At 41.3% G+C, this 26,540-nt stretch overlaps 1 protein-coding gene across 1 annotated transcript; it reads right to left on the bottom strand.

Moving 5' to 3' along the window:
• Positions 1 to 16,915: 16,915 nt before the first annotated feature.
• On the bottom strand, positions 16,916 to 24,764 carry LOC121933812 (vomeronasal type-2 receptor 26-like). The gene is made up of 5 exons (XM_042473806.1): positions 24,474 to 24,764; positions 21,438 to 22,292; positions 20,771 to 20,998; positions 20,192 to 20,318; positions 16,916 to 17,817 (listed from the first exon to the last, which is right to left on the bottom strand). Exons 1-5 carry the CDS (start codon positions 24,762 to 24,764, stop codon positions 16,916 to 16,918), a joined length of 2,403 nt encoding a protein of 800 aa, XP_042329740.1.
• Between the last annotated feature and the right edge of the window lie 1,776 nt (positions 24,765 to 26,540).

Below are 26,540 nucleotides of genomic sequence, written 5' to 3'. Positions count from 1 at the left end.
AAGTAGACGTGACGGCCAGGAGTGCTTGGTACCAACTTCGATTGATATGCCAACTGCATCCCTACCTGGACTGAAAGGACCTTGAAGGAGTGGGAGGGATCAACTTTTGTTATTAATTTCAGACGCAAACGAATGTAAAAAGTATGTTTCATTCATAGATAATAAGTAAAATGCATCCGATTCAGTTATGTAAGATGTATCTTACATAACAAAAGTCTCAGTATTAGCAAAATGTGCATTCATTAAGAATCATCATTTTTTTATGATTAGACATTTAGAAAACAGTCTCATTGAGGAAGGAGAGCTAAAAGGCCACTAGTACCCAGGATTCACTATAAATCCCCCCCCCCAGGACCTTTCTTTGTTCATTCAGTATAATATATCTTGCTTTTCTGCTCTCATGTAGCAACTACACTCATGGGACTTTACTACTCCTGGGATCAAATTTGTTGTTGTTTTTTCCAGTTGTGCATGAACTTTCTGAATGATAATTATTTGCCCCATAATTATCACGATTGTTGTGCTTGACCTGGAATGTCTGTAGAATTGCAACAGCTCATCAAAGACAGTTTGCTACAATAATTCTCTTGCAACACAAAAGACAGCTTCCTGCATGAATTCTCTTAGGCTTCATGCTGTCTATAACGGTTCCTTTTAAGACAACGTCTCCTTCAGACGGTAGGGCACCCTCTTTAATTTAGATGGTAGGGCACCCCTTTTAACTTAGATGCCTCATCACTGAGTGCCAGAGATTAATTTGGAGCCTTTGGTTTTCTGGAGCTGGATACTGTATGAATCCCAGTCGTTGTGTGTTGGTGAAAATGCATGGACCCAGATGGGGCTAGATGCAACCTGCAAAGCCACTGGCAGACGTTTGGCTCTCCCTCCTTTTCTTCTTGCCTGATACCTTCAGCAATAGTTTGGGCTCCATTTGCAACTGGCAGCCACAAATCCAATGCAATGTCCTTGCCTTTAGAGAAGATATTCTCATTGGGGAAATTGTGTCCTTTACATTCAATAAAATATCATTAAACAACTTTCAGGAAGCAGATAGTTCCACCTACACAATGTGGTAAGCCGCTCTTAGCATGATTTGACTAATTTGAATTTGTCTAATTTAATTCAAGTACGTTTTCTTTTTATTATTGTATGGTATACACAGATTGATAGCTGCTTCAGATATGCTATTCTTTCTTTGGGTGACTAGAGCTGCTAGCTGGTTAGAGGAAAGTCAGCTCTGTCTATCCACAGATTCTGAATTCATGGAGTCAATCATACACACTTGGAAAACTTCACATAAACACACACACACACATACAGAAAGCAAATCTTGATTTGGACATTTTATATGAAGGATATCATTTTACTATAAAAAAATAAATCGACAGTTAAAACAATTAAAACAATACAGATACAATCTAGAGATCACCTGTATTTTAACCCAATTATAATATTTAAGTGGAGAAATGAAAGAAATTGTGATTTTAAAAAATATATGAAGATGGTCATTCATTACATCTGCAACCTTGAGCTACTCCTGAACACTTCCCTGTCAGCTCCTCTTATTTAAGTCTCTTGAAAAAAGAGTGGGTTTTTTTTTAAATCCTGAAAGCAAATGTTTCTTTTACCATCTTATATATTTTTGACACTATTTACTGAGCCACTGTATATAATGGGACCTGAGCATCTATGGATTTTGGTATCTACAGGGTCATCCTGGAACCAAACCCCAACAATACACCAAGGTCCTAATGTATTATACTATATTACATTATGTTCTTTTTCTTACCATAGTGGATGGAAATCCTTCCAGAAGCACAATAAACACATTCGTAACAACATATGTGGTTCTCCTCTTGAACAATTTTGTTGTATCCAGGATGGCATTCCTCAACACATCTGCCATTGGGTAGCATCTAAATGGAAGCAAAAAGAAGGATTCTAAAGTCCATTATGTAGTAATATCTTTATCGTGATATTCAGGATGGAAACAGACTCACTTTCTTCAGGGTTATTATGTCCAGCTTCAGTTGCTTTAATCCAAATGATCCATGCTCCTACCACTGACACCTGTCACTTTCTCTGAGTCCCAAGGCATGTGATTGACATTGGGAGCCTAGTTTTCAACCTCAGAGAGAGTGACCCATGGGAGCGATGGTGGCAGGCATAGTGGGACAGGTGTGTAGGCAGCCACCCAGCATCACACTGGAGTGCCCAGGTAATGGGGGGGAGAGTTGGGGCAGCTTCCAGACTGGAATACTTTGGGATCAGCCCAGAGAATGCTGGCCAGTGTAGGTCCACTCTAAGTGTTCCATGGAGAGTAATGGAGTAATGTTATGTCATTTAATTTGGTAGGAAAACTCAAGTCTGAAAGGAAGATAATTTTTCCATATTTTACAAAGAGGCTCCAAAATATTTTGAGTGGCTGCTAATTTTTCGGGGCCAAAGTTAATCTCTGCATCAAATGTGATCTCTAGATGGTATCTGACTTTGAATACTCAAGAACCACGAAAATATCCCATCCTTTTAAGTTTTATCTTTATAAAGTATCCTCACCCCTTCAAATTTGTGATTCCAGACAATATTGCTTCCATTGATGGTGAACCTTTTGCCTATGGGAGCCTGTGGATCCATTCTTCCAACTTGAACATTCTGGAAAGACTGATTAGGGAATGTGACCAAGTTGATAATGTCAAAAGCAGATGCCAGGTCTCCATTCTCATCAAAATAAATTTCTTCCCCAGCACTGTTATTAAAACGGATGTATCTCAGAAGTGAGTGAAGCTGAATTAGACAAAAATGGGTGATAAATTTGGTTAGCTGGTGGGAAAAAGCATTTGACTACCAACCTATTAGTCAGTCAATCAATCAGTCACTCAATCAATATCTTTAAAGTAGTGCAGGAACCTAGTAAAATGAAATACACCTCAAACAGATCAGACATAGCATCAAATAGCAGTTAAACCATGCAGTTAAACCATGCAAAGCTAAGCAGTGAGTTAAAACAGTTGTGGAGTGCTTAAAAGAGCTTCATACATTTTCCACCAAATGTAATGGTGGAGGTTTCATGTTTCTGTATGTCATGGCCAGCACTTTGAAATGTGACAATAAGCACATTCAGCAAAGCATTTCTCTTCTATTTCCTGTCAGTGGTTTGCTTTTATAGTTCTACCTTTCCATGGTAAACTCCATTTTTCAACTTTTTCTATATTTCCCAAATAGCAGTCGTAAATATATTAAGATCTAAGCAAAGTACTAATTCCAGAATTCTATAGCGCTGAGCCATGTCAGTTGAAGTTGTGTCCAAATGCAGTGCAGATGAAGCCTAGATTTCAGTGATATCTATTAAAGTGACTTCCTGTGTTAAGAGTTCATGTTCATCTGAGCTAAGATCTAATGGATTGTTCCTTCACTCCTTTTCTTATAAGTTACAATTCTCTCTCTGTGTGTGTGTGTTTTAAAAAATAGGCATCCCTAATATGTGCAAAGTACCGTAATGCAGTGATTCCCAAAGTGGGCAGTAGCACTGCCATCAGGGCACTGGGCACTGGAAAATCCAGGGGAGGCTTGTGGGGGAAAGGGCTGCAGAGGGGAAGCGAGGAACAAGGGAGACATCATGGAATTGTGGGGTTGAGAGTTGTATGAAACTTCTTTTGTGCACCATTCTGGGACGGGACAGAAGGAAGCCTAATGGAGAGCTGATCAGGCAACAAGCTGTCCGTCCATCCAGGCTGCAAGACAAGAGACCCACCATGGCTCCTCCAGCTTTGCTTCACCCTGGAGCAGAGAAAAAAGGGTACCCCATCATTCCTCTTTCCTCCCCTCTTTGGGTGCCAAACTACTTGCCACACCCACCTTTTTGCAGAAACTGCTCAACTTCTCCATGCCAGGAGCCCATGGAGGAAAGCCTCTTGAAGTAAGAAATAGAAGGGAAGGGAGGGGGGGCAGGCACATGCGTGCTCTCCCTGTTTCCCCCTTACCTTTGCTACTTAGAGCAAGCCAGCTAGCCAAAGCAAATGGGAAGGGGGAGGGCAGGTGCACACAAGCTCTCTCCTTTCCCCCTTTCCTTGGCTACCTAGCTCAAGCCAGATGTCCATGGCAAAAGGGAGCTCAAGCCAGCTAGCCAAGGCAAAAGGGAAAGGAGAGGGGCAGACACTCACAGTCTTCTTTCTCCCTTGCCTTGGCTAGCTAGCATGGGGGGTGGGTGGGAGATAGGGTTGTCACCCAAGAGTAAAAGGGGAGGGTAGACTGAAAAAGTTTGGGGACTACTGCTTTAATGCATGGCAAAAGAAAGTCGACATGCAGCAAGAGAGAAGAGGCTTTCCCAGTACCTCTCCACATGCCATTGAAGTACTTCTGTGGTCTTCCCAAGAGATATGGTTGTAAAAGCATGTCTTTTGTCACACTGGAAAAATCTGTTTGGCAAAAGCATGCTGTTTATGACCATCTACCTCTGGAAGAATAACACAATAGCATGAAGAGAAGCAAGGACAAAGCTATTTTTCTCTTCCTGCATATTGGCTTTCTGATGGAAAAACTGAGCAGGTAGATTATATTAGGTTTCCTTAAGGCTTTATCTCAGCATTTAAACTTCAGGAAATCTATATAAACCACGGAAAGGGAAATTGTAACCCATGGTCCTCATGCAGACCACAAAACCCTTAGTGTATTCCTTAGGGGCCACCAGTGATCAATTCTTTAACAAACATACATACAAAGACACATACAAACAGAAAAAAAAATTGGTCAATTTATATTTTTGCTTTAAAGGCTTCTCAAGGGCATAATATAGCATGCCCCCACCCTTAAAAATGAAGTGAGAATAACCCTCAAACATCCCGCTCCTAAAAGGAGTGTTTAAAAGCTTTTGTGTGGAAATTTCTTTTAGTTTATTTCAAAGAATGTGGGATGAGGATGTGCCTCTGCATATTCTCATGGAATCAAACATAGATACCAGACCTTGGCAGTTGCCCACCCCTGGAGGAAACCCTGTGGGAATACACTAGCACCTTGATTTTATAGATATTTGTTTCAATAAAGCAATGTGTCATGCTTCCTAAGAAATATTAATAATAATAAAAATATTCTCTTGCCTGCCAGGGCTGAATATTCAGAAGGTTCCACTTCTTCTCAGTCACTGGTGCTTTCTGCTGGGCCTGCAATGAATATGCGGCATGCAGAGCATGAGCTACAGCATAGACAGCATTGTAGATATTGTAGCTCTGGCCACACATCCTCATTTCAAACACAGGTCCAGAGAGGGTGCTGAGCTTCTCTTCACCAGTGCAATTGCTTGCATTTGGGAAATTCAGGTTATATAGTGGGAATGAACAAGTAAATGCACTACACCAGAACTGATGTATTTCATGAATCCCTGACCAAAAAGGATTTATCTTCTGCAGAAACTCCTGGAATCCAGGCACCACCTTGGAGTGTAAGGCAAAGGCCAAGGTGCCATTGAAGGATTTTACTGCAAACCTTCTCCCACTGAAAACAGTTGTGACATCCCACTGAGCGGTTGTGATCCAAACCTTCTCCATGGACAACTTGTCATAATATTCCAAACCTTCAAGAATTGACTGTAAACCCTCCATAGACTGAACATTCCCACTGACTAGGATCACATTAATTTTGTATGACCGGAGAACATGGAAAACTGTATTCAGGTTTTTTTTAACACTTGGTATGTAATCTGTCACTGTAGGTAGGGATTGGGTAAAAGAAATACAAATATCTCTCCCCTGGATGCTGGCACTGAAGGTTCGATGAAATCTTTCGCCGCTTGCATCTTCTGGAATGAGGAGGCCTATTTTCTAAATAAATATATTTGTGAGAAGAAAAATAAATTTCAGAGAGAAGAGGAGCTAGAAGAAGGAAGAGAGAAACTGAAGTGCAGAATTAGACCCTAGGACAAGTTGAACACATTTTTGGTGTTTGTTGTTGTGTGCCTTCATGTCATTTCTGGCTTATGGCAACTTAAGACAAACCTATTAGAAGATTTTTTCTTGTCAAGTATCTTCAGAGTGGGGTTGTGATTGTCATTCTCTGAAGCTGAGAGAGTGTGACTTTCATAAGGTCAATACTTTTTTCGGTCTCATATTTCCTTGCAGAGAATAGCATCACCCTAGCAAATTAAATCTACATTATTACTACTCTTACTCGACACCTTAAGGTTGTAGGCCACTAGAATGGGACTTGGATAGATACACACAGTTTTATCATCCATTGTCTTCTTGCCTCTTTACTATTCTCACTTCGCAGCAGTTTCCACCCGAACAAATAGCACATTGCAGCACTAACCAGAAAGGATAAGCGAATGTGTAAAATCTGAGATCACCAACATTGTCCAATTTGTATTTTAAGCTTTCTCCAGCTTTAATCTGGATTCAGCTACAAATTCTTTTTCTTCCCACAGCACAGTTTGGACCCTGGCCCCAAAGTTTCCTCTATGAGAGGTTCTGAATAAAACATATAGTTTGATATGAATGTAAAATCCTTCGGCTAAGAATCTTACTAGGAATTGGTTTTATACTGGGGTGGAGAGAAAGTTCTTATCTTTACACTACTATCTCATGATTTATTTTATTTATTTTTAATTAATTAATTAATTTCTATGCCACCTTTCTCCCAGAGAGGGACCTAAGGTGGCTCACACATAAAAATTCTTTAAAAACTTAGTACAATAAAATAATTAAAACATCACATAAAAATATAAAATTGGAAACTTTAAAGCCACAATAAAACCACTATACACACACCCCATATTGCAAACACCCCATTTAAAAATGATGCCAGGTCAAAGCAGAAAGTAAGCCAGTGAGGGTACACAGTGGTGCTTTCAGAAAGACCAGTTCACAGCCATGGTGAAGTCAAAAAAGTTCACAGCCATGGTGAAGATAACAGTTAAGTGAGCAGTCACAGAGCATTTCAAATTTGCTTAATTGTGATGTGGATAGAGAGAGAAAGGAGATGGAGAACCTCAATATTTCTTGTTTCCTGAAATCTATAATAAGGCATAATGCATAAATACACCAGATCATTTCTGACTTATGGAAATCCTAAAGTGAACTTTTCATTGGGTTTACTTGGCAAGAGAAGGCTGAAAGCATGTGACATGTCCAAAGTTACCAGTGGCTTTCATGTCCACATGGAGAATTGAATCCTGGTCTCCAGAGTTGTAGTCCAACACTGAAAGCACTGCACCAAACTGTCTCCTTAAGAAGAAACCTACCTGTGGAATTTTGTAGCTATTTAAGATGTTGGCCATCTGGAGAGAATTCTGGGAGCTGAATCCAGTGATGAAGGCCTTGAGTCTCTTGTCCCAGACACACTTGTAATTTGGGAAATTCATTTGCTCCATGAACAGAAGGATCAGCGTCAACTCAATGGCTCTCCAGGAACTAAAACCATTGTTATAGATTTTTGATCCCAATGTAATGTTGGGTAACAACATGTGATTCTTGTTGATCTCATGAATGGCAAAAACAAAGGCAAGAACAAGCTGGTAGTTCTTAGGTAATATCCTGCATTGAGAATTATGGTACATCTTACATGGTTGAATCAAATTCAGTTGATTTACTAGCTGTGAATGAAACATAGACACAATATAGCAGCAGAAGATGGATATCAAGCTTTTGGTATTGTTTTAACCAGATCGATAAACAAACCTACTAAGATACTGTATACACTCAAAATACAAGGCACAAGTCGAATTAAATCTTTTGAGAACAGAGTTGTGGTTTGGTATCAGAAGTGACAACAGTCCATCTATGTCAAGAATATAAAGCAAAAGAGGGTGATTTTGTCATTGCCACTCATTGAGAGTAATTAATCCTTGGCTATATGCTACAAATATCCTGGTGAATTGTAATCTACTTTCTTCTAGCCCTTGGAATAAAACGTTCATTACTAAGTAGCATTTTAATATGGAAGGATTTCTCACTCCTTCCCAGGGAAGTTGAAAATTCAATAGTGAAGCTTTTTGGTCCATCAAAAATTATTTTTTTTAAAAAAGGGGGGTAGTGGGATTCTGCAAAGCAAGTGCTCATTGTATGAGGTCTTCTCCTTTTTCTTTTCTTTCTTTCTTTTTCTTTTTTTGCAAAAGCTGCCTTATGTAATATTTTAGACACAAACAAAGAGACATGATTTTGCTGAAATTTGGAAGGGCAGAGAGGAGTCATATTTGATTTCATGATTTCACCCACCATTTCTTTCATGGATCAAGCACTAAATGGAATTCTGTTGCTTTATTATTTCCATCACTTGTATCACTGAGAACTTGGCAATATAATGATTGACTTGGGAAGGTATATATTAATGACTCTGGGAACGATGATTCAGCAATATTTGAAACTACTGCATGAAATGGAATAAATGCTCTCATCCTACTTTCCCTGAGCTCTGGTACAGGACCATATACATGACACAAGCATGATACATCTGTCCAGATCCTGGATGTTTTATTCCACTGTGGTGTAGAATGGTGTGTGGTGTGTGTGATTCCTCTTGGAATGATAGTCTTGCTTCTAATCACAGCACATTGCTTCAGTGGAAGCTTAAACGTCACTATTTTGACATGCTGCTAGCTGTCGAATGAGCTGAGCTAACTTAGGGTGTTTAATTAGGAAAAGTGACCTGATCTGGGAGAATCAAACCATTGATTTAGGATCACATGAGGGCTCATACATCACTTGATATCTCCTTCATGGCACAGATCTGATGACTGGTATCTGAATCTGGTACCTGATCTCTATGGATTGGAAAGCTTTGTGTCTGACAGGGTGTAGATCCAGGACCTCACATGGAAACCAAACTCCAGTGATGTTCAAGTCCCATTATAAAGAGTGGCATAGTAAAATAATGTCCCTGATATAGAATGGCAAAATCAAAGTTTGCATTTTGGATGTGTGTGTGTGTGTGTGTGTGAGAGAGAGAGAGAGAGAGAGAGAGAGAATATTTTCAAGCTATGGATGGTACAATCCATGGATGCAGAATCTGCATAAAACAAAACTTGCTTAAATTAAATTATAATAATTCAAAGACCCTCTTCCCTCCCTCCCATTCTTTCTAAGATCTGCTTACCATGCTATGTAGGATGATGTATCTGCTTCCCGAAAGTTTTCTAATGACATTTTATTGAATGCAAAAGACACAATTTCCCCAATAAGGATATCTTCTCTGGAGTCAAGGACATTGCATTGGATTTGCGGCTGCCAGTTGCAAATGGAGCCCAAGCTCTTTCTGAAGGTACCAGGCAAGAAGAAAAGGAGGGATAGCCAAACCTTTGCCACTGGCCTTGCATATTGTATCCAGTCCCATGTAGGTTCCTGCATTTTCACCAACACAACTATTTCTATGACTTCATGCAGTATCCATCTCTAGAAAATCAAACTCATCCAAGGACCATTAGACAGTGTGCCCTACCACTTCAAGGAGACATTGTCTTAAAAGAAACCCTTATAGACAGCATGAAGCCTAAGAGAATTCATGCAGCAAGCTGTCTTTGGTGAGCTGTTGCAATTCCACAGGCATCCAAGGTCAATCACTGCAATTGTGAAAACTATAGGGCAAATAATTATCATTCAGAAAGTTCATGCACAACTGGGAAAACAACAGGAGTAGTAAAGTCCCATGAGAGTAGTTCCTCCATAACAGCAGAAAAGCAGGGAATAACATACATACATACATAACCAAAAGCCATGTAAGACATATGGGGGTCATAGTAAGCACTGGGTACTAGTAGCCTGACCTTTGAAACCATACTTTAAAATTAGCTGCTTCGCATTTTTGTCTTTCCCTTCATTGATTCTAATGCAGATTAAAAACTGGGACACATGTGGCCATGCAGCATCAGAGTGTGATCACCATGGCCAAAGTTATTAATGAGGATAAACACACGAACTAGGGGAGGCTGCAGCAGTTTGCTTTTGCCTGAACCAACTAGAATAAGGCCCTCCCTCCAGTCCATTTGCCATAGTCCAGACCCCACAGGGAGAGAAGAACCACTGGACTTGATCCCCTTCCCCATTGCTGATCCCTTCTCCTTTTGTGCCATGTCTCTTTTAGATTGTAAATCTGAGGGCAGGGAACTGTCTAATTAACAATTTGTAAACCACTCTGAGAGCCTTTGTGGCTCAAGAATGGGGTATAAATACTCCAAATAAATAAATAAATAAATAAGATTCTGCCCCCTCCTTCCTCTCCTCTCCTCCACTCTGAGTTAGTTGAATGCAAATTTATTTTTGTATTCCTCCAACCATTTCCCTGGCTTCTGTGAATTTAGTTCCTTAGGCTTCATCCACAACGGTGGTATTATCTTCCTGCTGGTGACCCTTCAGATTCCTAGATCAGCTTATCCAGTGGTTTCATCTTGATGTTAAATGACATATCAAATAATGTGGGAGTCTGTGCAGTCTGACACACCATTTCCAAGGAGCTTTGCAGAACCCAGAGCAACACTTTCTGGAAATTGTCAGACTATGCAACATTGGAACTTTTGCAGCTAATGGAGTGAGATTTAGGATATATGTATTGGTGAAGTAGCAGGTGACTGTGTGCCTATATGAAAGAGACATGGGTGTGTATCTACAATGCAGAATTAATGCAAGTTGACATTGCTTGTACTGTGATGGCTCAGTGCTATGAAATTGTGGGATTTGTAGCTTTGTCCTTGGTATCCACTGGGAATTGATTCCAGGACCTCCTGTGAATATCAGTATGCATGGTCCCACTAAAGACACACTGGGACACTAAAGTGGCATTCCATATGTAAAATGGCAAAATCAAGCTCTGCTTTTTGGAATATATATATCAAGCTGTGGATGTCTGTGTGCATGGATTAAATAAAAACTGTGGATAGGGAGGGCTGACTGTATTTAGCCTTTCCTGTCAGGGAGCTCTGGTGCCCCAACAAATCCCAGGTTTCCATAGGGTGGAGCCATGACAGTTAAAATGATATCAAACTGTATCAATTCTGCAGTGTAACACAGCCTGAGAGTCAAGGAGAAGGAGTGAACTTTCCTCTGAATTAGCAAGGTGGAGTTTTTGTGAGAAGGGTATACTTTGCTTGAGTATGTAAAGATAAAGGAGAGAGAGAAACATGTGCCAGGCATTGCTACCTGTAATTCCCTGAGCATGAGTATTGTTATTGTTTCAGGGCTGGCTGGAGAGTGAGATGCCCCAGTTGAATGGAAAAGTAAAACACAAACCAGCTTTTCAAGAGGATAATTTTCCCATTGAATATTTCCTGTCGAGTTAATAATAATAATAATAATAATAATAATAATAATAATAATAGGATTTATTTATATGCCGCCCAATCACTGGGAATCCGGGCGGCTTACAACAGAGGGGATAATAGACAGTTCCCTGTCCTCAGGCTTACAATCTATAAAGACACGACACAAAAGGAGAAGGGAATGGTGGGGAGGGAGGCGATCAGGTCCAGCATTCTTCTCTCCCTCTGAGGCTTGGACCAAGGCAGATGGACCGGAGGGAGGGCTCTTCTTCTTCAATTTGAGTTGTAAATTTCATTCTCCTGTAAGTAACTGTGTACTCACCCATGCCATTCCTATAAACTAGTTTACCTTTTCTAAAACAACATTGTGAAGTAACTGTCTCCTGTGGCACTAACTGCAGGGAAGAAGTCCACCACTACTAATGTCATCTTCAATAACAAAATTGTCATTTTCTTTGAAAATGTTTAAAGGAAACGAGGTCCCACAGGCTGTGATGGCCCACAAACTTTACTATCTTAAAAAGCCCAACGTCTTCCAGCCTTGCCACAAATTGGCCTTCTTCATGGGCTATTATAAATAAATAAAAGTACATTCATTATAGTTGTGCTACTGGAATAACACATAAATCATCTCTAAAAACATAATTTCTTAACAATCAAACAGCATCTATTATCCATTTTATCATAAACATACCTATTACCAGAAATTTCTGGAGTCGCAGTCTGTGCTCACAACACAGTCTGGGTATTAGAAGGAAGGGACTAGGACTACCAATCGGTTCATATTTATGGATTTTTGAAGAACCATCATTGAAGAGAACCAAAAAGATGGAGTTTTGTGAAAGTATCAATTTGTTTTCCTTACTATCTGATCTCTTGCATTCGGCTCAGGTCGTAACAGAATAATGTAGCACTTGGGGAAGAAGATGCAAGCTAGCCATGTATTTCCCCTTGGTTCTTAGGTAACTTGGGATAATGGAAACCTAAACACTGCAAAAGACCAGCATGCTGAAGGTGATCAGCTTGACTGCATTGAAGCTGTCTGGCAGCTTCCTGGCATAGAAAGCAACAGTGAAACCAATGGTGGCAAAAAGCCACGGGTAACCCAGGACAAGGTGGAACATGGAGTCTGTTACAAATAGTTACAAAATAAAAAAACTAAAATATACAAGTATATAATCGCATACATTGAATTGTCAGAGAAGCAATGTTTATGAGTGATAAAGCTAACAGAGATTACAGCTGTAAGTATTGCATATATCTATACATGTGTGTATGTATTTCTTGGAAGCTCTGCCAGCTACTGCTCTCCTGCCAGAAGAGAGAGAGGCACGGATCAGCACATGCAGGGCTTTATCATCCAATACCAAAAATGCACAATATTGGCTGATATACCTAAATATTGCAGTGATTTGATTCACTGACTTAGAATATTGAGTTGCAAGTCACCACTGAATTAGGAAAATTATTTAGACTAGTTGTTCCATTACTCATTCTGATGTACTTCAATGATTTGTTTTGAAAATAAAATAAGAAGGAGAGACATGTATATGCACTGAGTAAAGCTAGGATGTAATTGTAATTAATAAATATACGTATAAGTTCCTCTTTGCACTAATTTGAAGAAAAAGAATGAAAGAACAAAAGAGACCCAGCCCTAGGCCCTCTCAAAGGGGATTATCACATTGCCTTTTCTACCGAGACGCAGGATGGAAACTTCAACAGTCAGATTTTATCACACACACTTGTGCCCAGGCAGTAGGCACACTTTACCCAATTTGGGTATCCTGTACCCAATCTGGGCTTCTCCTGTACCTTGCAAAGAAAAACCCATTCTGTGCAAAGGATTGTGCAATAATCTCCATTGTTTGCTCAGCTGCAAGAAGGGCCTGACTTTGCCGGCCTTGGCATGTAGTGGAGACCAAGAAGGAGAAATACAGAATGGCAGAGTGACACCATGACATCAAAGTTTGGAGGCAGAGATAGAGGACTTTTAAGCATCAGCTAGTCCCAAGACTAACTAGGCCCTCCCACCATCTTCTAGTGCAGTGTACGCTTCTCTTGGTCACATTAAGATGGGGAAGGAATTATGGTGCGCCCCAAAGGAGTAACCTGTACCCGCTCCTTTTTCTACTGGATTGGGGCCAGGGCAACATCACTAGCAGCTGTGAGGCCCCAATCCATCATTTTTCGAGGCCAAAAAGAAGCGGCAAAATGCCTGGAAAAGGGATGTCCTTGGGGCTTCATGCCCCTGGACAACCCTGGCTTACAGAGGAGAAAGGAGCAGCCACTGCAGCCCCTTTCTCCTCTGCATCGCTGGAGCAGCCATTTGGTTGCCACACCAACAATGTGGAGGCCCCAAAGGAGCTCCGTTTTGGAGCTCCTTTCCGCTCCTCCGCCAGGCCGCCATAAGTGGCCTGAGGCAGCGTGGAGACATCACAAACGCATTGCTAAATTTGGACGCAGCGCATGTGTGACATCATCATCATGTGCCTTGTGTGGGCGACACCTTAACGATGTCACCATCCACACATACTAGGGTTAGGGAGCATGCGGATGGTGCACGCTCCCTAACCCTAGTATCACTGGGAGCACGGTGCATTTGGCCAGTGTGTACCGTGCCAAAGTTCCCATTTTCATAGGTATTAAATTGAAGCTTTGTGTCTTCTTAACTCAAGAGTGGGGTGACAAGTGAGACAGAGGAAGGAAGGAAGGAAGGAAGGAAGGAAGGAAGGAAGGAAGGAAAGCAGGCAGGCAGATAGATAGACAGGCAGGCTATAAAATTTATTTCCTCGACTCTACTGTTTCAATTTTTCATGTTATGACATCCTCAAGGTTTTCAGAGTAAAGAATTTCAAATATTAAGAATATCATCAAACTACTTATTCAGTGAAATAAACTAAAGCACCATTTATAGCAAAAAAGGATCCAACATTAATGTGTCTCCTATAACTATTGGCTCTCTCAAACCTAAATTACTTGGGGAATTTGGCAAAATAATTTTTCTCAACTTGAGGGCAAAAGGGAAAGAACAGTAGTCTTAAAACATGGGAGCCAGCCATTGTTCTTCAGCCAGCAGACTTGATCCATCTGAGGAAGTAGACTCAAGTCATTTTGCCAGCTTCTTTTTTTCAGTTAGTCTCAAAAGTGCTACAACTTATAATATCTCTTTGCATCCTGATTTTCCAGATAAACAAGACTAGGAGGTTTATTACACAGAGATATTTAGAGCTTTTGCAGCTCAGTTCCGACATGAGTGCGGGTCCAATTATATGAATTCACGTCATAACATGAACGTGTTTTCAGGCGTGATTCCTTTCTATGGGAGCTCCCTCCATGGGGCTTCTGCAGTGAATCCAAAGTGACTCCTCATTTTGATGAATTCCAGAAAAAAGGGAAGACACAGAATTCGAATTCAAGCTCACTTTGATTTCACTTTGAATTGGTCTGGTGTGGAAGATCACTCTAATGTCGCCCCCCTTGGCCCGGTGAATCCTGCTCCTCCATCCTCCTCTCCTCCTTCATGCCATCTCCTCCCCCTGCCACCCTGCTGCCCATCCCATCATCCCCTTTCTTCTCCTACCCCTCGATCTGCTCCCCTCCTTCACCTTGCTGCCTATCCCATCATCTCCTGCCTTCTCCTAGACCCCCATCTGCTCCCCTCCTCCACCCTGCTGCCTATACAATTATAATTATTATTATTATTATTATTATTATTATTATTATTATTATCCTGCCTTTTCCGATTGAGGTTTGAGGTGGGTAACAACAAAGAAAATACAATATACAATAATAAAAACAACAAGCCTCACAAAACCCCAATCCAACCATCCCTCCCAACTATAAAATTAAACAGTAAAAAAATGTTAAAAAGTACATAACAATACATCAAAGTTAAAAACAAATCACAAGTAAGAAAAATAATAAAAGGGGGATTCAATTGGTTCTGGACATTATCAATCGGGGAACGCCTGCTGGAAGAGAAAGGTTTTTGTCGCCTTTTAAAAAGCCTCAAGTGAAGATAATTGGCGAATCTCTTCCAGCAGGTCATTCCAAGTTTTTGGAGCGGTGACAGAGAAGGACCTCCGGGATGTCACTGCCAGTCTGGTCTTTCTAGATTGTAAAAGATTTTTTCCGGAGGATCGGAGTGTATGGGATTGTATGGGAGGAGGCATTCCTTCAAGTAGACTGGATCCAGGCCATGTAGGGCTTTATAGGTGATAACCAACACCTTGTACTGTGCCCAGAAGCTAATAGGCAGCCAATGTAGTGGTTTTAAAATAGGTGTAATATGGTCGAACTTGGATTTTTCTGGCGACCAGTCTGGCTGCTATATATCAATTGGAGCTTCCGGACGAGGCACAAAGGTTGCCCCATGTAGAGCGCATTGCAGAAATCAAGGCAGGCGGTTACTAGAGCATGTACGACCATTTCTAGGTCCCGCTGCTCCAGGTAGGGGCACAACTGGCTTATCAGCCGAAGCTGATAACAGGCACTCCTGGCTGTCGCATCAATCTGAGAAGACAGTTGAAGCGACAAATCCAGGAGCACACCTAAACTGCGGACGCAGTCTTTCAGGGGAAGTGTAACCCCATCTAGAACTGGTGAACATATCTCCATACCCAGATTGGTGTTACCTATCACAAGAACCTCCGTTTTATTTGGATTCAGCTTAAGTCTATTTTCCCTCATCCAATCCATTACCGACTTCAGGCAGACATTCAGCGGGGAGATGCCCTGCTTGGTCACTGAAGCAGCCCGAGACATAGAGAAATAAATTTGGGAGTCATCAGCGTAATGATAATACCCTGCCCCATGTCTCTGGATGATCTTACCCAGCAGCTTCATGTAAATGTTAAACAGCATGGGGGACAGAATAGTGCCCTTAGGGACACCAGATGTCAGCTCTCTCGTAGAGTAGCAGCTGTCCCCCAGCCTCCTCCTAGACCCTGATTTGCTCCCCTCCTTCACCCTGCCGCCTATCCCATCATCCCCTGCCTCATCTTAGACCCTGATCTGCTCCCTCCTTCACCCTGTCGCCTATCCCATCATCCCCAGCCTTCTCCTAGACTCCAATCTGCTCCCCTCCTTCAACCTGGCACCTATCCCATCATCCCCTGACTCCTCCTAGACCCCGATCTTCTCCCCTCCATCAACCTGCCACCCATCCCATCATCATCCTGCCTCCTCCTTCACCTCGATTAAAGATGACAGCTAAGGAGGGGGCAGAAAAGGAGGAAAGCATCCAGAGCCCCATTGAGCATGCACAAGGGTGCCTGTTTGAAGCATTGAACACTCAAATTATGTTCCGGTGTGGTAATACAATGTGCATTCACTCCGGGTTGCATGTTTTAATGTGAATTTGCATTGCTAGACAGGAGTGACTGCGGATCTGGTGTGAAAAAAACATGACGTTTCGCATTGCTAGAACAGGAGTGACTGCAGATCTGACCTGCAAACCCCCCACATGTGATAAGGGCCTAGGCCTTTGATTTGATGGATAGATGGTTATAAAGTCTGTAGTCAATAAACAATTTTCTACAATATCAATGAGGAAAACAAAAGGGTAAAAAGCACATACACATCAACTAGCATTGCCTAACAGAGGATCATTTCCTTTTACAAATGGATATATTAAATGAGATAACAGTACACATAACAAATAAGATTGAGTAAATATCAATGCTTCTTCTTTACTAAGTGTTCTTTTACATTTAGCTCAGGTCTGAATAGAATCATGTAGCATTTTGGGAAGAAGATGCAAGCCAGTAATGCAAAACTAGAAACCAAGATGGAGAAGACTTCCACGATCACCATATTTGTCCCTTTGGTGCTCAGGTAACTTGGGACAAAGGAAACCCAAACACTGCAAAAGACCAACATGCTGAAAGTGATCAGCTTGGCTTCATTGAAACTGTCAGGCAGCTTCCTGGCGAAGAAAGCCACTGTGAAGCTGATGAAAGCCAAGAGCCACATGTAACTCAGGACAAGGTAGAACATAGTCTCAGAGCCTTCATTGCACTGCAAGATGGTCTCAGCCGGCTGGGAGTGCATGTCAGCCTCTGGAAATGGCGGTGCAGTTATTAACCAAACAGCACAGATCAGAGTTTGAATAACAGAACAGAGGAAGATCACTGATGTTGCCAGCTTCTTCCCAATCCATTTCCTCATCTTGTTCCCTGGCTTTGTGGCAATGAAGGCCAGCACCACAGTGATTGTTTTGGCCAACATGCAAGAAATAGCTATAGAAAAGACAACCCCAAAGACTGTTTGCCGGAGAAGGCAAGAAACCTTCCCTGGAGTGCCAAGGAAAAGAAAGGAGCAAAGAAAGCAGAGCAACAGAGAGACAAGTAGAATACAGGTAATGGTCCAGTTGTTGGCTTTTACAATGGGAGTTACTTGATAATGAATGAAAGTCCCCATTACCATAATTGTGATTATTGAAAAGAAGACTGCAGAGGAAGCCAAAACTGCTCCTAGAGGTTCTGTGTAGGACAAATAAATGTCTCTTTTAGGAAGGCATTGGTCTTGCTTCTCATTTGAATAGTGATCATCTGGACACTTTGCACATTCACTTGCATCTGAAATACATGAAAAAGCTCTCAGTGTTTCCCAAACCACTGCAAATATTCTTCAAATTCCATTTAAAATTCATTCTTGCTTAGATCTGAATTAACCTTTCCTTTCTTCCAAGAGAATATTTGATAAGTTTGCTATAAATAATTTGTTTTTGTTTCTAAATAAGATATCATTTCATTTGCATGTGTATTTCAAAGAATTCTTCCCAAAGATATGTCTTTTAATTACCTATTTGAACATAGAAAGATACTCAAACTAGAACTGGCTACTTCCTTATGCTCTTTACCAGTGATGCCCAATGTGGGCAAGGGTCTTGGAGTGGTGGAAAGATCCAGGGAGAAGTAAGGGAAAGGGAGGTGGCAGGGCAGCCTTCAACTGGAGACAACGGGAGAGGCGTCTGATGGCAATGAGGCCATTTGTAATAACGGAACTTGAGCATCCATGGATTTTAGTTTCTGCAGGGGGGTGGTCCCAGACCTGATCCATTGCGGATACCCAGAGCCAACTATATCTCATTGATCACAAATTCCACTGACTCCGTTTGAGCCCTATTAGTATCCTCATATTACAAATCTTTTATATAACAGAACAGTGAGACATTGGCTGCAAAGTTTACTGTAGAAGCTCAGTTAATTAGGAAAAACATAAAACTCAAAGGGGATGCATTCACACTATTTTGGGAATAGTTAAATTTCTGTCAGTTCCCATTGGGATTCTTTGTAAAATCCTGCACAAAATTCATGCTACATTGTGAATCTTAGCAATGTACACATGGGGAATACCATAAAGAACTATGTCAGAGGAGGCTGAACTAGCTCTACTCAAAATGTGTATTTTCAGCAATCCAAAATTGTAGAGAGATCTCCAAAACAAAATCAAGAAAACCTGGGACCTTCAGTGATTTTCTTTTCCTGTCTGGAGTTCCTCTTAATCAAAACTGGGGTTTTCCCATCTCTCCTTCTCCCGAAGGGCAGATAAGAAGGGTCATAATAATTCACAAGAGAACATCCTCTCAATGTGTACCAAACAAATTATTTGCTGTTGTTTTGTGTGCCTAGAAATCATTTCTGACTTATGAGAACTCCAAGGCGAGTTCATCATGGGATTTCCTTGTTAACATTTGTTCAGAAGAGATTCAGCCCAAAACTCCTCCCTCATGCCCTGAATAATTTGAGAAATTTTTTCTGTAGGTAAATCTCTCAGACAAATCATTGTTAGAGGACCTTCATTTGAAGTTCACAGAAATGTTGAAGCCCCTTTCTAGTGGAACACACAACTACTTCTTGCTATGCTTAATTCTGCATAGGCTCTCCTAAACAATGATGCACTTGCAAAGTCTGGTTTCCTAAGCATAAACTGAAACCTTATTTTCCTTCTTACAACATAAAAAATAAATATAACAACATTTGCTGGTGGAATCTGAGGAAGACACACTGCAAACTCCTGAGCTGGAAATCACTATGGTAACCATGGGGTTCTATAGACTGTCCCTAAAGTGAGGCAGGAGGCCGCCCCCTTCCTGGCTGAATTCTGGCCATGGAAACCTCACGTTGTGGCCCCAATCTGGCCTTTGGAAGGCACAAAAAAGAGCCTCAAAAAGCAGCTTCTTTTTGCACCCTTCAAAGGCTGCCATAGTCGTGACAGGACAGCTGTACGGTGCCCCTTTGGTGCTGCATCATCTGAACGCAGCGCCGGAGGTGTGCCATAATGTCATGTGCCATCTGGATCAGCACACAGCCTCATAGTGCCCTGGGGGCAGAGTCAGGGTGTGAGTCGTCAGGATTCTGTGCTCCGACTCCACTCACAGCCCACCTTTTCAGGCTGGTCTGTATAAGGCCTATCTGTTATTGTTTTCCCCATATGACTCATACCCAAGAACTAGTCTTTTCTAGAATCTTGAAAGAAAAGATTGTGGCTTGAAAGAAAGGAATTGGATGGGGTTTAGAATACTCCTCTATGGCAGGGTACATACCGCCGCTTTGCGGCGGTCTGCCGCCGCCGCTGGTAGGTCCGCGGGGGAGCCGAAGCCTTCAGACGGCCCGATTCCCGCGCGGACCGAAAAAGAAGCTCCAAAATGGAGCTTCTTTTTCCGTCGCGTTTGCGACGTAGCGAGGCGCCAGGGGCGCACTCGCTACGTCACAATGGACGCGACGCGTACGGACGCTCAGCGTCCGATACGCAAAGATGGCGCCGGCCATGTAGAAGGGCCGGCGCCATCTTGTACGGACTGAGTCCGTACTAGGCCCAGGGGCGTCTATAAGAGACGCCCCTTTTTTAAAATGGGACGTCCTCCGGACGTCCCAAATGCCAATCTAGAAAGCCTCTATGTAAAGCAGATTAAGTATTCCCCATATGACACAATATTCTTTTTCTTACCAATGTGGTCTGAAATCCTCCCATCAGCACATTGAACACAGTCATAGCAACAGACATAATTCCCCGGCTGAACAAGCCTGCTGTATCCTGGCTGGCAGTTCTCAACACATCTGGAACGAGGCGGCATCTAATGTGAAGCACAAAGATGAGAATTCAAAAGGGTGAAAAATTCACTCTTCGTATGTGAGATCAGGGGATTCACTATCTTTCCATTTCTTTAGAGATGCAGAAGAATCTTTAGATTTTTATTATTCAATTTGGGGCTTCATCACACATGGCTTTTAAGCTGTGATTTAATTTGGAAGGAAATAGCATCGGCCACACGGATTACACAATGCCACTTCTCTCCTGTAGCTGCCCCATCCCCCAACTGTCACTTCTCAGGGCCAGAGGTACACTATCTTAAAAAAAATTATTCCAACTCAAAGATGCTATGATATTAGGATGCAAAGAAATTGGAATGACTGATAATCCCTGTGTGCCAAAGGTAACCTTTGAGTGTCAAAAGTTATCTCTTGTTTTTTCTCTAGTTTTGATTTGCATAGAATTCCCCTTTCAGACAAATAAAGGAAAATCTACCTTCTTAAATTTGTGATTCCACACAACAGCACTGCCGTTCATGGTGAACCTTTTGCCTGCAGAAGCCTGGGGATCAATTCCTCCGACTTGGACTTTTTGGAAAGATTGATTCGAGAAAGTGACCAAGTTGATGACATCAAATCCAGAGGCTAGATCCCCATTCTCATCGAAAAAGACTTCTTCCCCAGCACTATTGTTAAAGCGGATGTATCTCAGAAATGAGCGTAGCTAAATTGGAGCAGGAAAAAAATTGATAATTGCCTGGGTAAATTAGTGGGAAGGGGCATTTGCTATCTAACTAGGTGTCTGTCATCTATCTATCATATTTCCTTTGTTCTTGTTCAAGAATCCACATTTCTTACCATTTAGTTCTATTCTTTCAGAAAAATTAAAACTGGTTAAATACCATTCCCTATTAAAACCAAGGAGTAAATTAAGACAGCTGAAGGGTATTTAAAAATAGAATTAAAAAAAAAGGGGGGGGGAGTACAATTTCTGCCATGACAGAGCTGGGGAGTAGTGGTGATTTTGGTATTACTCCTTATCTTACTCGGGAGTAAGACAATTTTTCTTAATGTTACTCCTACTGTAAAAACCTCTCACTAATTTACTCCTACTGCTCAGCCCTGGGGGAAAGCCCCCGTTGTTTTAAAGTTTCAGGACATACCTGCCAGGGTTGAATATTCATATGTTTCCAACTGTTTTCAGTACCTATTGCTTTCCGTTTGGCTCTCAGTGAATCTGCATAATGGAGAGCATGGGCTAAAGCATAGACAGCATTATAGATGCTATAACTTTGGCTAGACATCCTCATTTCAAACACAGATCCAGGAAGGTTCCTCAGTTTCTCTTCCCCCATGCAATTCCTCAAGTTTGGGTAATTCAAGTTATACATTGGGAGAGAACAAATAAATGCACTGCACCAAAACTCCTTTAGGAGATAAATCTTGGACTGGATTGGATTTAAGTTCTCCAGAAACTCCTGAAATCCTGGCACCACATTGGTGTGGAGGGCAAAGGACAAGGTGCCATTGAAGGATCTTTCTGTGAATCTTATCCCTGAGAAAACAGTTGTGACATCCCACTGAGCAGTTGTGATCCAAACTCTCTCCATAGGTTGCTTCTGAAAAAACTCATAGCTTTCTAGAATTATCCGTAAACCATCCATAGATTGAGAGTCCCCATAAACCAGGATCACGTTAATGTTCTTTGAGAGAAGAGCAGCGGCAATGGCATTTAACCTTTTCTGGAGGATTGGGTTTGAAAAGTAACTTGTTACTGTGGGAACGGATTGTGTCAAAGCAATGCAAATATCCTTCTGGACAAGACTTGCACTGAGGATTCGATGAAATCTCTCTCCACTTTCATCCTCTGGAATGAGGAGAACAATCCAATTCCATCCAAAATACTCAAAAAGTTGAGTAATCCCAAAATACTGAAAGATTTCATCTGGCACCATCCGGAAAAGAGAGGGAAACTGAATTTTATCACTGAAGATGGGATCAAAAGACCCATAACTCAGCTAGAAATGGGGAGGAAAACACATTTTTGAAAGAAATAAAAGGAAATGCAATTCTTCCTTTAGTTAGGGAAACGTGACCCTTTCAGTTTCAGGAACAGAGACATAAATAGAAGAGAGGGTTATTTAACAACACGCTGGTCCAGATGCCAGAATTTGAACAGAGCAATCTGCATCTAAAGACTCACTCACTTGGCAGGGTAGAAAAATACACACATTTTTAGTTAATGTGAAAGGTAAGTATTCCCTTGCAAACACAATGTTCCCCTTTCCCCACAATGTTCAGCTCATTGACCATGGTGCCAGAATAATATGTTTTACACATTTTAACATGTGATTAATCTTGTTTGTCTTTTGAAGAATATAGTCGGTCCTCCACATTTGCCATTTTGACTTTTCCAGATTTGAAAATTGACAGATTTGATTAGTGTGCTCTCTCTAGGAATCTGTAGTTGCTCCAATGAGGCTCTATGGTCAACATCAGCCAGATGTCATTCTGGAGGACCTGGAGATTCCTACATTGAGGATCTCTCAGGATTAAAAATAGGCTTTTTGTTATTTGTGGGTTTTCCACTTTCCCAGGGACCTGTGCTCCTAACCCCAACCAATGTGGAGGGCCCCCTATGTTGCACAATTCACTTAAAGTGATGTTGCTATAGTTTCGCTTCACATAATTTATACTTTTGCTTCTGTATTCCTTCAAAGTAGCCATGTGTTGCAGTTCCTTCACCAGAGTCCTTTGGAGCAATTTGGAGCTGGCCTTTACAAACAAAGGCCCAAAGTCTGTTGTTAGTCCTGAGAAAAAGAGGCTCATTGATTTTGTTGGCTTTCTCTACATGTCGACTGAACTTTCAATAACTGATTGAATGGGTCTACTCTAGTGGAGACTAAGTAATATGATGGCAGCCAAACAGTTTTTCTCTTTTTGGAAGCTGAAATTAAGGTGAAAAATGTTCATAGAAATATAAACTGTTGAAATGAGACTGAAGCCTGCACATAGGAGCAACTTTGCTCCACCAAAGACCATATTCTTGGTCAGGAGATCATTTATTCTTTCAAAGAATCTTTTTTCCTTTTCATTTTTAGCATGTTTTTTGCCTGCAAATCACATTTTCTAACAGGAAAGCCATGTGTAATTTTGGAATCTATCCCTACAGTAAAATATGTGAAATATGAATAATACTTGAAACATGCACAGAAACCCTCATATTCTCATAGAACGGGATGATATTTACAGACATAGAGGGGAAAGAAGGTTTACAAGCCCACCTTGCTTTCCAGCTTTTCCCTACTTTGGTCTGGACTGGACTGCAAGATTCGTTTGATCCTTCACAGTATTTCTTATACATTTCTCTGCATAGTTTTCCAAATGCAAATATTTTGGAGCATTTATAAAATGTAAGCCACTTTCACCACACTCTAAAGCACATCTCTGCACATTCCAAAAATACATGCTTTTTCCACAGGCATTCACCTAATGTATGCAGTTTTAGAACACTGTTTTGCTGCCCGAAACTTGGAAATATCTAGAATTCTGCACATGGCTTCTTTTCAGGACTGTATGGAGTTCTGCAAGGTATGAAATGGCTAAGGTCCCCTCCCCAAATGAATTAAAATGTACTTTTCTCCCATTCCTTGTTTTGGCAGAAGCATGCATCACATGAATATGTGGAGTACCTTCTGGATTGTGAGGCTTAGCCTTTCTATCTGTTTGCTTAGTTAAGAGATCCTGGCTTTTATCCCTCTTTCGACCCAGACATTCTCCCCCTTCATCCATCCTACTACAGTTAGAAATAATGTTCTCCAAATCTTCTTCAAAATCAGGAGTGAAGTTGGCAGAGTGGTGCAGGTCTATTTCAGCATGGAATCACTGCACTGAGTTTCACAGAGAGTGGTTTCTATGAAGGCATGCAGAGATGTATCTTACATTTACTCTGCTAGAGCATGGAACTCAGATGCCAGGCCCAAAGAGAAATCAAGACAACGAAAAGCCAGTGTGGAGCATTTACTAAAACAAATTCACACCAGTGGCAAAGTCATAGCTGAACTGTTAACTGAGTACTGACAAGGCCATTTCAAATTTACAAATTAGGAGAAGGATATAGCAGTAGAGGCGAATGAAGAACAATACATCACTGTTTTTTTTAAAATCTGTACTAAGGCATGAAGTATGACCATACTTGCCTGTGGAATTTTATGGATATTTAAGATATTGGCAATCTGGAGGGACGTTTGAGAGGTGAGACCACCAATGATGGCTATGAGACTCTTTTCCCAGGTGCATTTGTAATTGGGAACATCCATTCGTCCCAATGAGAGGAGATCCAATGTGGCCAAACTGGCTTTCAGTGAACTAAATGCATCGTCCAAGATTTCTGTTTGCAGTGTGATGTTGGGCAGCAACTTGTCATTCTTGTTGATCTCATGAATGGCAAAAACAAAGGCAAACACAAGCTGGTAGTTCTTAGTCAACATCCTGCATTCAGAAGTAATTTTACATGTTTATATCAAAGGTAGAAACACACTTTTTTACTTATTATAGCAGGGGATACCTTGAGATTAAAACATAGGCAGAATATAAGAATAGCAGATGGACTTGTGATATCCTCTTTCAGAGGGTTCATCCATCAATTGTATCCTGATGCAGAGCTATACATTTAGACTACAACTAGAATTAAAGAATTTAAAGACAGAGATGTGGTTTGGTACCAACTTGATATCAATTCTTACTATTTCTTTTAAAAGAAACATGGTTCCTAGTCTCTCTGCTACATCAGTCCTTCAAGAATATAATTGTGTATGGAAGAATCATTTCTGTTTAGTATTCTTTGAGCACCTGGGAGTAATTAATCTGCTGCAAATATACCAGTAAAAATCAACCTGTATTCTTTCAATTCCAACATGCAATTTGTAACTATGAAGCATTTTCATTAATAAATAATAATAATAAAATTTTTATTTTTATCCCGCCCTTCCAGGGATCAGGGCGGCTTACAACAAGATTAAAATACATACAATGCAAGACAGATAAAAAAATCCATAAAATACAATAACAAATAAAAAGCCCCTATAGCCCAACCTCATGGCCACGGAAGAGGAGGGAGGCCCACAGGATATTTATTCGGGGAATGCCTGCTGGAATAGGAAGGTTTTGAGATCCTTCCTAAATTGGGCCAGGGTGGTAGATGAGCGGAGCTCAGTGGGCAGCTTATTCCAAAGGGCTGGGGCAGCTGTGGAAAATGTCCTCCGCGAGGTGGAGACTAATCTGGCCCCAGGCACCTTCAGTAATTGCTGCCCAGACGTTCTGAGGGTGCGAGGCGGAATGTACGGGGAGAGACGGTCCCTTAGGTATCCTGGGCCCAAGCCATTTAGGGCTTTATAGGTAATAACCAACGCCTTATATTGGGCTCGGAAGCGAATGGGCAGCCAATGGAGGTCCCTAAGAACAGGTGTTATATGGCTGGTCCTGGGAGCACCAGTGACCAGCCGGGCATTGATTCATTGATTTCCCTCAGCCCCTGAAAATTTGAAAATTATGATTCTTTTAAAATATTCTTTAAAAACATCACATTTTAACCAAATCTTCACTATGTCTATATAAATACATTTAGGTTGTGCGTCCAGTTTTGTAATTTGAAGATATAACTTTAATTTTGCTAGTTTTTTTATGTCACAACTATTAGCATGACATTCAGTGATATATGAGAATTACAATTTAGGAGTAACATTAGTCCAAAAAAGCATGACTAAGGAGTCTGTATAGAGTGAAATGGGAGGAGGTCACGGGGGGAGGGGGGGCACCAACTGTATCGGGTGACACCAATCCTAGTTACTCCACTGATCCATCTGTGTCAACACTAAAATTATTTAAACCAGACCTGCTTAAATCATACTAAAATGACTCAAAGCCACACTTCTGCCCTCTTCTTCTTGCTTACCAAGCTTCGTAGCCTGTTCCTCGTGCTTCCCTAAAGTCATTTAATAACATTTCTGCTAATGCAATGGACACAAATTCCCCAATGAGAAGATCTCCTTTGGAACTGATGGAATTTTGTTGAATATGGCATTGCCAGCTGCACACAGAGCCCAAACCTTTGTTCAAAATATGAGACAGGAGAAAGATGAGGAGTAATGAAACCTCTGTCAGAACCATTACAGTTTGTGCTCAGTTCCAGTGATGCACAACATTCATACCTGCATCTCTTGCTCTGATTTTATGCAATGCCCAGCTATAAACAACCACCCCCACCC

The sequence above is a fragment of the Sceloporus undulatus genome, chromosome 6 (assembly GCF_019175285.1).
Source record: "Sceloporus undulatus isolate JIND9_A2432 ecotype Alabama chromosome 6, SceUnd_v1.1, whole genome shotgun sequence".
In the NCBI taxonomy this organism is placed as follows: Eukaryota; Metazoa; Chordata; class Lepidosauria; order Squamata; family Phrynosomatidae; genus Sceloporus; species Sceloporus undulatus.
The sequence above is the reverse complement of the archived record's forward strand: the minus strand, read 5'-3'. Positions and strand labels throughout refer to the sequence as shown.